The sequence below is a fragment of the Cetorhinus maximus genome, chromosome 21 (assembly GCF_964194155.1).
Source record: "Cetorhinus maximus chromosome 21, sCetMax3.hap1.1, whole genome shotgun sequence".
Classification (NCBI taxonomy): domain Eukaryota; kingdom Metazoa; phylum Chordata; class Chondrichthyes; order Lamniformes; family Cetorhinidae; genus Cetorhinus; species Cetorhinus maximus.
Genome location: NC_135899.1, coordinates 49,698,189 through 49,711,736, shown reverse-complemented (window position 1 = coordinate 49,711,736; position 13,548 = coordinate 49,698,189). Strand labels below are relative to the sequence as shown.

The following is a 13,548-nucleotide window of genomic DNA, read 5'->3' as shown; positions in this document are numbered from 1 at the left end:
GTGAGTGACTTGGAGGGGAGCTTCCAGGTGGTGGTGTTCCCATGTATCTGCTGACCTTTGTCCTTCTAGGTGGTAAAGGTCACGGGTTTAGAAGGTGCTGTTGAACGAGGCTTGATGAGTTGCTGCAGTGCATCTTGGAAATGGTACACACTGCTGCTACTGTGCGTCTATGGTGGAGGGAGTGGGTGTTTAAGGTGGTGGATGGGTGCCAATCAAGTGGGCTGCTTTGTCCTGGATGGTGTTGAGCTTCTTGAGTGTTGTTGGAGCTGCACTCATCCAGGCAAGTGGAGAGTATTCCATCACACTCCTGACTTGTGCCTTGTGCCTTGTGCCTTGTGAATCTGAGATCAGTTAACTTGGAACAGACCAGGAATGTGGAGAGACTGGAGAAGCTGGAATTGTTCTCTTTAGATCAAAGGTGTTTAAGGGTGTTGCAACCGAAGTGTTCAAAATGATGAAGGGTCTTGATAAGAGTACATATGAAGAAACTGTTTCCACTACATGTTCTCAACCCTCCAAGATTGTCCTGGACACTCCCAGAATTAAAGATTGTCCTTGAGAAGGTAATGGTGAGCTGCCTTCTTGAACCGCTGCAGTCTGTGTAGTGTAGGTACACCCACAATGCTGCTAGGAAAGATAACCCAGGAATGTTGTGTATAAAATCATAGGGATAATAGAAAAGTGTTTTTTCACTTTCTTTGAACATCTTTATTGGCTATAAAATATTGCAGATTGGAGAAAAGGCTGTTTGACTGACAGCCATAAACCATCCAATTGTGAAATGGAAAGGCTTCTCACTTTCCAATCAGGGTGAGAAGGTGGGCACTGTGGCACTGTGATAGTGGGCTTGTCAGGTGACCAATGGCAGGAATGTAGGGGCAGGGCAAGGTAGGCAGAAGATCATGTGATGAAACCACCAGAAATACATTCAACTGGAGTTGGCAACTTTACTTCCGCTGGCAGAAGGGTCGGTAACCCATGGATACAGATTTATGACAATTGGCAAAAGAACCAAAAAAGGTGAGGAGCAATGTTTTTACGCAGCAAGTTATGATCAAGATCGCATTGCCTGAAAGGGTGATGAAAGCAGATGCAAAAGGATATTGGAGAGATACTCAAAAAGAAAAAAAATGGCAGGTTTATGGGGAAAGAGCAGGGGGAGCAGCACAAGCACAGAGGACCTAATGTCCTCTACGATTCTAAGAATGAAGAGAATCATCTTCCTGAAGCTGATTCAACTGCTCACTTAAAGCTGAACCATTACAGTCAGTCATTCAGTAAATCCTGCACTTCGGGAAATTTTAAGGTTGGCAAATTGAAGCTTAGCAACTGTCAGTTGCATCAAAGATCCAGTGTGTGGGTCTTATCCATAGCCTCAACTTTAGTGTCAGTCAGTGAGCAAGGCAGGTAAGAGGCAGACATCAAACAAGGAAATTAGTAATGGGTATCACTGACCACTGATTGACTTCCAATGAAAATAGGGGAAAGCTGTTAGGGACTGACAATGCTTCATTCTTACAGTTCACCGTGTCAGCTTATTTTCTGTGTTTCGAGCCTTGTTCTTGTTACTTCTCAAAAATAAAGAAATGCGGTGTGATACTGAGCCACATGGAACAGCTTATGCAGAGCTATCTAAATCTGGCCCAGCTCAGGCAACAGTGCGAGAATTACCATCAGCTTCAGTGTCCCCAGATAATCAAGGTGGGGGGGGGGGGAGGGTTGGAGAAACTTGTTCCTGTTCCAGATTGTTACCCGGTGACTCTCTAGGGTCCATGTGATCTGCAAACACTCACTGTCTAGGATCATGCATGAAAAATGCTGAATTGAGTGAGATACCAGAAGGTTGTTGGGTCTCATCACTAGAGCTGTATCTCAGCAAGAAACTACACCTTTAATAGAGTTGGAGAGATGAAATTAGGGGGGTTAGCAAATATTAGAACAGGGTTCTTGGGGTTTACTTGTGTTACATTTTGGGTTTTTTTGTGCACATCTTTTTCTCATGCAGAGTACCAAATACCATCTCCATAAAAATTCCATGTCAACTGGGCAGTATTTCAAAATGCCTAAAATCTGATTATGAAGCAAACCCAGAGTCCTTGAACATCTGGCATCCTTTCATTACTGATCCAGAACAAAGGACATTCAAAATGTGCCTCTCAATATCAAATGAAGTTGCCAAACGACCATACATTTAAAGTCAGAGAGGATGTCCACAGAGTTTATCTGATAAGCATCAGGTCAAGATCATTTGGATACAAGACTAAAGATTCCTCTGGTCTTCAAAGACTATTGTATAACGAGAAAACTGTTGACCAAATGGTTGTTGGGTGTCAGCTGGCTCAGTGGTTGCACTTTCACCTCCGAATCAGAAGGTTGGCCAGAGCCTTGAGCATAAAATCTAAGTCTAGTCTCCCGGTGCAGTACTAACGGAGTGCTGCACTGTTGAATGGCCTGCCTTTCCAATGAGACCTTAAACCCAGGGCTTTTGGATGGAAGTAAAAGGTTCCACAGTTCAATTCCAAATCAAGAACAGAGGAATCCTCCTCATACTGTAGCCAATCAGCACCACCAAAAAGAACAACTAATGGGTCATTCATCTCACACTTGTTATTTATGAGACTTTGCAGGATGTTGCGTTACTTCCATGATAAGATTTTGTGTCCTTAGTTCAGATTTCCAGCATCGGTGGTTTTTTGCTTTTTGTGCCATTATGCTGTACGTGTGCGCAGAAAAGGATTTTGAGATTTCCCAAGAGACCACCTTACAGAGAAGGGAGCAGGTGTGAATAAAAGGCCAGGGAATCCGTGTCAGCATGTTGGTAAACTGTAGGTCGCCCGAAAACTGGTCTTAATTGAGTGGTCATAAAGCACTGTGCTAAGTTCTAATGCAGCTAGGACCATTTGCCTTCACTGATCTTTTAATCAGTCCTAACTAGTTCAATCCTGATTTTTCAAAGTTAGCCAGAAATTCTGCTCGTACATTCAAGACAACACAACGCGGAATATTTATTCTTTTGGGGAGGAGGGGTGCAGTGTGGGGAATTTCCTGTTTATGCAAAGCTATTCGATTTTTTTTTTAAAAAGCTGCAGTCGACTATTCTTGGAATGAAAAATTCCCAGCTTCCTCATTCCCATAATTGGAAGCAGCCGGGTTGGATCTGAGCCTCCTCCCGGCCATATTCCCGGCATGCCGTTGCCCCTGGCAACCTCGAGGTGGCTCTCCTCCAGGCTACGTTCACATCAGTGGATCTGCTAGGAACCTCAGTGAAGGCATTTGATCCCACATCCTATTTTTACAGAGGCTTTGCTTCCTCCAACTCCTTAAATCTTCATTTTAAAATATATCCACCATAATTGCTTTTTTTCAACGAGGGTTATATGCTGTAGCTTAGGCCAAATTAAGGCCTTTTTTTAGCTATAGGAATTGCCAAAAAAAGTTGCTGCTGAGGGTTTTAAAGTATTAGGGTTCCTTTTCAGCCATACCTGAAGCGGAGGGTTTTGCACAGCTATAGTGAAAATGTGAGGGAGTGAGACTAATTAGATTGCTCCTTCAAAGAGCTCTCACAGGCACAATAGGCCGAAAGGCCTCCTTCTGTTCTGTAAAATTCTATTTTCTGTTTCTATATTTAATAACATATTTCACTACACTGATATACTCTGAATATTATAGTATAGTGAACTACTTGGGGGTCCTCATTTTAAAATAACAGGCCTGACAATGCTTGGAAGACGGAAGGTCATCTTTTAATTATTATCTAACGTTTTGCATATGTCAAAGACCTGGGCATCATTCAAATCATTTTCAACAGTTTAAGAGTTGAGTTACATTCAGGGGAGATATCCTGTGTGTTATCAATCTGCTTCTTGTGTCATGCAATCCTCCAGACACCAACCTTGTCGCTATGTTCTCGGGCAGTACTGTCTCTTACCTGTCAGTTCCAACCCCTGCTAGGGCCACGGAATTACATCTTGTGTTCTGGAAAGTTTGATTTCTGTTGCATACAGTGTGTAGGGGTAATGTTACCATCGCCCCTGCCACCACCCCTGCCAGAGCTCCTTTAAAAAATAGCCATTCGAGCTTCCTGCTCCATGGTTTAGTGTAGCTGATGGTTGGATGAAGCGCAGGAGGGTTGCAGACACCAGAGGAACTAGAAACAATACAGCATGGGCTCCGATCTGACTCCTGACCAAAAGCCCATGCTCGACGGGTTCAATGCCAAGGCGACGTGGCAATGCTGACAGATCAGTGGGATAGAGGATTGGAACAATCTGTGCAAGAATAACCTATATTTGTGTGGTGCCTTTCATGGTCTCAATTAGGAAGCCTGGCAGAGACCCAACCCCTGGTTTTTCCACGTTCAGCCCTGTGGAGATGCCAAGGCACCTTCAGCAACAAGGCCTCAGTGCCTAGGCCTAAGCCCACACTGTGCTATTGAGCAGCGGTCAATCTGAACAGATGACTGGAGCTCTAGGAATTTTGAGTGCTCAAAGAGAATGGTGCGATTTGCTTGGGCTGAGAAGTGGAATCTGCCATTCTTGCTGTGGAAGGAAACCCTTGCAAGATCTTTCACCCAGCAGCCATCTTGGGTTTACATTACAAAAGTGGCTACACTTTCGTTAGCTGAAAAGAACTTGGGAATGTCCAGAGGTCATGACAAGCACTAAATAAATTCAAGTTCTTTATTTGAAGCTGATGGGTTTCTGTCTGGCTGGCTCCACGTCTCGACCGCTGATACAGGATCCCCGAGAATCCTTGGACCTCCACCGTCGACATGTACGACGCACACTGAACAAAGCCCATAACAATCCCACGGTGTCAGGAATCAGCTTTAAATTTGTAAAACTCCAAACTGATCCAAGATCAGGACAATGTCTGTTTGAATTTTATCTTCACAGAGGGTGGGCCACAGACTGGGGCCAGGAATTAAAGGGTAGGAGAGAAAGTTCGAACTTAGTGCTTTCATAGGTTCGTTAGGGATTTTTTCAGTTTCTCGACTTCCACCTGCAACAAAAACTTTTTTAAATGATCAAATCATATTTAAAAATGCTTCTCATTTAGATTTTTTGTTGGAATTTATTGATCCTTGGTGTTCCATTACTCACAGGGTAGATACAGGCTATGCTCCCGAGAGTGCCTGGCAAAAGACAATAATCTTCAGCAAGTGACTCCGTCCCCCCCCCACCCCCATTTTCCTTTAGTGATAAGGAACTGCTCCTTTTAACAGGAACCTCACTCATACCCCCACAGAGACTGCTGCTGGCTTTGTCCAGTCTGCAGCAGATGTTCAGCAGTGCCACTAGCAGGCTCTACAATGACACTGCAATAATTATCAGAACCTGATGGAGCGTTAATCTGTTTTAAATAACAATCCTATTAAATTCAGAGGAATGCCACATCAAATGTCGAAATGTTCAGATTTGGCTCAGCTGTGATAGCGCATGTCAAAACTTGTGAAATATTTTTAATCCATTCTTGGGATATGGGCATTGATAGCAAGGTTGGCATTTGTTACCCATCCCTACTTGCCCAGTTTGACACAACAGAGTTTAATAGGCCATGACAGAAGGTGGTTGAGTTAACTATGTTGGTGTAGGACTGGGGTGACATCCAGGTTAGAGGTTCTGGGTTTGTGGGAGGTGCTGGCATAGTGGTATTGTCACTAGATTAATATTCCAGAGACCCAGGGTAATACTCTGGGGATCCGAGTTCAGATCCCAATTTAATAAAAATCTAGAATTAAAAGTGACAAAACATGATCTTTAGGGAAGGAAATCTGCTGTCCTTACCTGGTCTGGCCTAAATGTGACTCCAGACCAGCAGAACTCTGAACAAGGGCAATTAGGAATGGGCAATAAATGCTGGCCTAACCATTGATGCCCACATCACATGAACAAATAAAAAAAAGACCAGATAAGGGCAGCAGGTTTCTTTCCCAAAAGGGCCTGACTGAACCTGTTGGGTTTTTACAATGATCTGACAGCTTCATGGTCACTTTTACATACACTGACTTTTTTCTTTCCAGAATGTCTTTTTAATTCAAATTCTCAAGATTCCATGAGATTCAAACTCACTTTCCATGGATTACTAGTCCAGTAACATAACCGCTACACTACTGTACCCTCTGCTTGAGCATCTGATCTAAGTTTAACACTTGAGTGCACTGCTGAGGGAGTGTTCTTGTGTCAGATGATACAGAGGAAATATGAAACAGAAGCCCTGACTGCTTGCTCAGGTGGAGAGTAGAGTTCAATTTCTGATTGGGGTTGAGGTTGGAACATAACCCAGGGCTGCCCATCTTGTCTCTCAGAGATTTTCCAGTAAACTGCCAGGGACAAAGTTGCTTCTTAGGCCACAGCTGCTACATCGCAATCAACCTGAGAGTATGTTTACAGGCTGGTGGGTGACTGCAGAGGGCAGATTTCTCTTGGGGTTCTACTCAGGCCAGGTCCGGTTGAACTGAAGAGTCCACCTGCAAAGTGAAATCCCTTCTGGCTCTGCTCAAACTCACCAGACAGCACCACAGCCAAGCGGTGTCACCACATCTGTCTGTACTGCACCTTAGAGCATCAATGGGAGTGGGCTGCCAGAAGGGATGTTGGGGGGTTTTGTTGAGTGGGGGGAGCTGCAGGGAGCAACTATAGCAACTTACAAAGGAAAATTTCCAAAGAATTCACATGCAGTTCACAAAATAATAAATTATGACAAATTATTTTATGAATTGATAATGATGTCTTCCGTGAGCATAGGAATATTTAGCCACTTAGCAGAGTCTTATTTAAATGGAGACAGACTGCAGAAGGCTGCAGTGCAGAGGTATCTGGCTCTGCTTGTACCTGAATCACAAAATGTTACAAGAAGTGACTAGGAAGGCAAATGGAATGTTGGCCTTTATTGCAAGGGTGATGGAGTATAAAAGTAGGGAAGTCTTGTTACAACTGTACAAGGCATTGGTGAAACCATACCTAGGCCGGGATTTTCTGGCCCCAGTGCAGTGGGTTCTGACACCGCGGATGCAGCGAGCCAGCCAAAGGTCTATTGACTTCGGCGAGACAAGAAGATCCTGCCGGTGGACGGGGCCAGAAATCCCTAGAGTATGGAGTACAGCTTTGGTCTCCATATTTAAGGAGAGAAATACTTGCCTTGGATGCAGTTCAGAGAAGGTTCACTAGGCTGACTCCTGGGATGAAGGGGTTGACTTATGAGGAAAGGTTGAGCAGGCTGGGCCTATAATCATTGGAGTTTAGTAGAATGAGAGGTGATCTTATTGAAATGTATAAGATTCTGAGGGGGCTTGGCAGGGTAGATGCTGAGGGGATGTTTCCCCTCATGGGGGAATCTAGAACCAGGGGGCACAGTTTTAGAATAAGTGGTCTCCCGTTTAAGGCAGAGATGAGGAGCAATTTCTTCTTTCAGGATGTTGTTAGTCTTGGGAAACCTCTACCACAGAGAGCAGTGGAGGCTGGGTCATTGAATAGTTTCAAGGCAGAGTGAGGCACACTCGGATCAGCCATGATTTCATTGAACAGCAGATGGCCTCCTCCTGCTACTATTTCTTATTTTCTTATCCAGCTTGTTCCCGCCATTCAATTAGATCATGGCTGGTCTGTTACTTACATTCATCCACCCTTCTTGGTTCCATGACTCGTATCCTTATCCAACAAATATCTATCAAGCTCAGTTTTGAAATTTTCAATTGATCTCCCAGCCTCAACAGTTTTTTAAGGAAGAGTGTTCCAGATTTCCACTAGCTGTTGCATGGAGAAGTTTTTTTTAATTTGTTTACGGGGTGTAGGTATCCCTGGCTAGGCCAGCATTTATTGACCGTCCCTAATTGCTCTTAAGAAGGTGGTGGTGAGCCTTCTTGAACCACTGCAGTCCATGTGGTGTAGGTACACCCACAGTGTTGTTAGGAAGACAGTTCCAGGATATTGACCCAATGACAGTGAAGGAACGGCGATATATTTCCAAGTCAGGATGATGAGTGACTAGGAGGGGAACTTGGAGGTGGTGGTGTTCCTATCTATCTGCTGCCCTTGTCCTTCTAGATGGTAGTGGTCGTGGGTTTGAAAGGTGCTCTCAAAGGAGCCTTGGTGAGTTCCTGCTGTGCATCTTGTAGATGGTACACACTGCTGCCACTATGTGTTGGTGGTGGTGGGAGTGAATGTTTGCGGATGAGGTGCCAATCAAGCGGGCTTCTTTGTCTTGGATGGTGTCAAGCTTCTTGAGTGTTGTTGGAGCTGCACTCATCCAGGTAAGTGGAGAGTATTCCACCACATTCCTAACTTGTGCCTTGTAGATGGTGGACAGGCTTTGGGGAGTTAGGAGGTGAGTTACTCGCCACAGGGTTCCTAATCTCTGACCTGACCTTGTAGCTACAGTATTTATATGGCTAGTCCAGTTCAGTTTCTGGTCAATGGTAACTCCCAGGATGTTGATAGTGTGGGAATCAACTGTGGGTAATGCCATTGAATGTCAAACGCGATGGTTGGATTCCCTCTTTTTGGAGATGGAGATTTCCTGGTACCTGAGTGGCACGAATGCTACTTGCCACTTATCAGCCCAAGCCTGGATATTGTCCAGGTCTTGCTGCATTTGGACATGGACTTCTTCAGTATCTGAGGAATTGTGAATGGTGCTGAATATTGTGCAATCATCAGCGAACATCCCCACTTCTGATAGAAGCAAAAAGCTGCGGATGCTGGAAATCCAAAACAAAAATAAAAATACCTGGAAAAACTCAGCAGGTCTGACAGCATCTGTGGAGAGGAACACAGTTAACGTTTTGAGTCCATATGACTCTTCAACAAAACTAAGGAAAAATAGAAAAGAGGTGGAATATAAGCTGGTTTAAAGGGCGGTGGGACCAGTAGAGCTGGATAGAGGGCCAGTGATAGGTGGAGATAGCCAAAAGATGTCATAGACAAAAGGACAAAGAGGTGTTGAAGGTGGTGATATTATCTAAGGAATGTGCTAATAGGTGACATTAAGGGTAGAAAGCAGGACGAGCAAGGTACAGATAGCCCTAGTGGGGGTGGGGTGGCAGGAAGGGATCGAAGTAGGCTAAAAGGTAGAGATAAAACAATGGATGGAAACACATTTAAAAATAATGGAAATAGGTGGGAAAAGAAAAATCTATATAAATTATTGGAAAAAAGGGGGATCAGAAAGGGGGTGGGGATGGAGGAGAGAGTTCATGATCTAAATTTGTTGAACTCAATATTCAGTCCGGAAGGCTGTAAAGTGCCTAGTCGGAAGATGAGGTGCTGTTCCTCCAGTTTGCGTTGAGCTTCACTGGAACAATGCAGTAGGCCAAGGACGGACATGTGGGCATGAGAGCAGGGTGGAGTGTTGAAATGGCAAGCGACAGGGAGGTCTGGGTCATGCTTGCGGACAGACCACTTCTGATGTTATGATGGAAGGAAGGTCATTGATGAAGTAGCTGAAGATGGTTGGGCCTATGACACTACCCTGAAGAACTTCCACAGTGATGTCATGGAGCTGAGATGAGTGGCCTCCAACAACCACAATCATCTTCCTTTGTGCTTGGTATGACTCCAGCCAGCGGAGGGTTTCCCCCCTGATTCCCATTGACTCCAGTTTTGCTAGGGCTCCTTGATACCACACTCGGTCAAATGCAGCCTTGATGTCAAGGGCAGTCGCTCTCACCTCACCTCTGGAGTTCAGCTCTTTTGTCCATGTTTGACCCAAGGCTGTAATGAGGTCAGGAGCTGAGTGGCCCTGGCGGAACCCAAACTGGGCATCAGTGAGCAGGTTATTGCTAAGCAAGTGCCGCTTGATAGCACTGTTGATGACTCGTTCCATTGCTTTACTGATAATGGAGAGCAGACTGATGGGATGGTAATTGGCCAGGTTGGATTTGTCCTGCTTTTTATGTACAGCACATACCTGGGCAATTTCCCACATAGCCAGGTAGATGCTCCTTGACATGACTCCTGAACAACCTATCTCTAATTTGAAGGTTGTGCCCCTTGTTTTGGACTCCCCCATTAGAATAGTTTCTCTCTACTGTACCTACCTTATCATATTCTTACAATAATTCAGAGACAATAACTCTTGCAGAGGTTTACCTGCAGCGCATTCCGTTTGGTCCGCTCCTCTGCTATCTCTTCCTTTAAATCGGTTATATCTCTCCTGTGATAATGAAGAGAAGACCACGTGATTACATGAAGTCTCGTTAAGTGTTTCCCAGGTCACGCAGGTACAAAGGAGCAGAAGTAGACGCGCAATTTTAAAAACCACTGATTGGTCCTTCAGTCCATTTTGTCTGTTTTTCTCCAAAAAGTGTTATAATGCTGGTCACGATGCCAGAATGAATGAGTTGCCCAGTACGATCACTCACCACCCACCAATCCCTACCTATTTCTACAGTAGCTAATTGAGCTTGGGTGGCATCAGAGCTGAGCACAGCCCCAATCTTGCTCAACACCCATACTCACCGGGAATGAGCACCATACAGCAATCAAGAGCAGCAACCCTGGCTAATCTTTCCTCTATGAAAAATAAGGCCCAGTTGGAGCGGTTATGACTCAGGTGAGACAGGACCGTGGGGGTTGAACCCAAGACGGCTGGTCAGTTCCATACCAGGCAGTTCTTTTACACATTGAGACATATTGGGACTCACAACGCTCTTCATTTTGTCAGTAATTTCCACCTATTTCCTTCAGCTCCACGTCTCCATGACCCACCCACTACCACCAGTGTGATGATGCTGCCCTCTCCTGTCTCCAGTGTGATAATCCTCCTCTATCCTATCCCCAGTTTGATAATTCTCCTCTCTCCTGTCCCCAGTATGATAATCCTGCCCTCTCCTGTCCCCAGTGTGATAATCCTCCTCTCTCCTATCCCCACTTTGATAATTCTCCTCTCTCCTGTCCCCAGTGTGATAATCCTGCCCTCTCCTGTCCCCAGTGTGATAATCCTGCTCTCTCCTAACCCAGTTTGATAATTCTCCTCTCTCCTGTCCCCAGTGTGATAATCCTGCCCTCTCCTGTCCCCAGTGTAATAATCCTGCCTCTCTCCTATCTTCAGTGTGATAATCCTCCTCTCTCCTGTCCCCAGTGTGATAATCCTGCCCTCTTCTGTCCCCAGTGTGATAATCCTCCTCTCTCCTATCCTCAGTGTGATAATCCTCCTCTCTCCTGTCCCCAGTGTGATAATCCTGCCCTCTTCTGTCCCCAGTGTGATAATCCTCCTCTCTCCTATCCCCAGTTTGATAATTCTCCTCTCTCCTGTACCCGGTGTGATAATCCTGCTCTCTCCTATCCCCAGTGTGATAATCCTGCTCTCTCCTGTCCCCAGTGTGATAATCCTGCTCTCTCCTGTCCCCAGTGTGATAATCCTCCTCTCTCCTATCCCAAGTGTGATAATCCTGCTCTCTCCTGTCCCCAGTGTAATAATCCTCCTCTCTCCGGTCCCCAGTGTGATAATCCTGCTCTCTCCCATCCTCAGTGTGATAATCCTGCTCTCTCCTATCCCCAGTGTGATAATCCTGCTCTGTCCTGTCCCCAGTGTGATAATCCTGCTCTCTCCTGTCCCCAGTGTGATAATCCTGCTCTCTCCTGTCCCTAGTGTGATAATCCTGCTCTCTCCTGTCCCTAGTGTGATAATCCTGCTCTCTCCTGTCCCCAGTGTGATAATCCTGCTCTCTCCTGTCCTCAGTGTGATAATCCTCCTCTCTCCTGTCCCCGGTGTGACAATCCTGCTCTCTCCTGTCCCCAGTGTGATAATCCTGCTCTCTCCTATCCCTAGTGTTATAATCCTGCTCTCTCCTGTCCCTGGTGTTATAATCCTGCTCTCTCCTGTCCCCAGTGTAATAATCCTCCTCTCTCCGGTCCCCAGTGTGATAATCCTCCTCTCTCCTATCCCAAGTGTGATAATCCTGCTCTCTCCTGTCCCCAGTGTAATAATCCTCCTCTCTCCGGTCCCCAGTGTGATAATCCTGCTCTCTCCCATCCTCAGTGTGATAATCCTGCTCTCTCCTATCCCCAGTGTGATAATCCTGCTCTCTCCTGTCCCCAGTGTGATAATCCTGCTCTCTCCTGTCCCCAGTGTGATAATCCTGCTCTCTCCTGTCCCCAGTGTGATAATCCTGCTCTCTCCTATCCCTAGTGTTATAATCCTGCTCTCTCCTGTCCCTCGTGTTATAATCCTGCTCTCTCCTGTCCCCAGTGTGATAATCCTGCTCTCTCCTATCCCTAGTGTTATAATCCTGCTCTCTCCTGTCCCTGGTGTTATAATCCTGCTCTCTCCTGTCCTCGGTGTGTTAATGCTGCTCTTTCCTGTCCCCAGTGTGATAATCCTGCTCTCTCCTGTCCCCAGTGTGACAATCCTGCTCTCTTCTGTCCCCGGTGTGATAATCCTCCTCTCTCCGGTCCCCAGTGTGATAATCCTGCTCTCTCCTGTCCCCAGTTTGATGGTGATGGTTTGTCTGCTCTCAGATATTATAAAGAGTGGGAACAGTTTCTGAATTGAAGGATACTTACAAATGTAGATTCTTCAGTAGATCCAAGCTTAGCTGCAGACTTCGCACATCTGCTCTCAGCTCCACAAGTGATGTGGCCTTGTCCTCCCTCTCTGCCTCTCTCTGCAGTTTGTTTGATGAACTAGGCAAGACTGTGCCTGGTTTGACAGCAGTCGACTGGAGCTTTTTACATGGGGGTGTCTCAGACAGTTGGGTGGTTAGAGCAGTCACCTTCACTGTTGTTGCTGGGCGTGGTGACCTCTTGACATCCTGCTGTAGGCAGTTTAAGAAAAAGAGAGATTGAAATTTGCTGCATGTACCCACAATGAGAATGAAAGCAAAGGTAAAGCAGAGGAGATTTACAGGAGCGGTTCCAGGGGTGAGGCATTGTGGGGAGGAGGGGGCTCCATTCACATAAAGACCTGAGAGAAACTGGGATCATTCACCTTGGAGCAGAGAACATTAAGGTGAGATTTACTAGAGATGTTCAACATTGTGAAACATTGTGATAAAATAAAGGAACAAAAGTCTTTCCACTGACAGGAGGGTCATGGAGGACATGGGCTCAAAATAATTATCTAAAGAAGCAGGGGTGAAAATGAAGAGGATTCTTTTATGCAGTGAGTTGTCACAATCTGAAATGCACTGCCTGTACCAGTGCTGGACAAAATATCGAATGGGAATTTCATAAATAATATATAAAATTCTCGGGACTACGGGGAATTAAACGGATAGCTCTTTCAAAGACCTGGCATGGGCACAATGGGCCAAATGGCCTCTTTCTGCTCTGTAAAATGCTGTGATTGCCTCAGAGACTATTTGTAGTCAGTGCCATGTTGTATCATGTGGGTGTCTAATGCCAAGGCTTCTGCCAGTTACAGCTCTGTCACCAGATGCACAAAGGCAGTAAGTGCTGACTCCTCCCAGATTAAATTCTTACTGCCTTCCTGCACCTCTGCGGGGAGAGGATTTGCTTGAATGCAAATTGCAGCCGTACACTCCCATTCTCCCTTCCCGTGAGGTGCCTCAGGAACTCCAACAAAGTCCACCAGCCCCCCTAGGGAGGG

At 45.7% G+C, this 13,548-nt stretch overlaps 1 protein-coding gene across 5 annotated transcripts in view; it reads right to left on the bottom strand.

Annotated features, from left to right (window-relative positions):
* Nucleotides 1–4,665: 4,665 nt before the first annotated feature.
* Nucleotides 4,666–13,548, bottom strand: part of sh3d21 (SH3 domain containing 21) — a 97,961-nt gene continuing 89,078 nt past the window's right edge. For 3 of the 5 annotated variants that reach the window (XM_078566938.1, XM_078566942.1, XM_078566940.1), the window contains 3 exons: nucleotides 12,504–12,754; nucleotides 10,089–10,152; nucleotides 4,666–5,001 (listed from right to left, as the gene is read on the bottom strand). In XM_078566938.1, coding sequence (XP_078423064.1) covers nucleotides 4,960–5,001; nucleotides 10,089–10,152; nucleotides 12,504–12,754 — 357 coding nt within the window. In that variant the 3' untranslated portion in view covers nucleotides 4,666–4,959. The remainder of the gene's footprint in view (nucleotides 5,002–10,088; nucleotides 10,153–12,503; nucleotides 12,755–13,548) is intronic. The other 2 variants (XM_078566939.1, XM_078566943.1) reach the window with 1 other exon arrangement.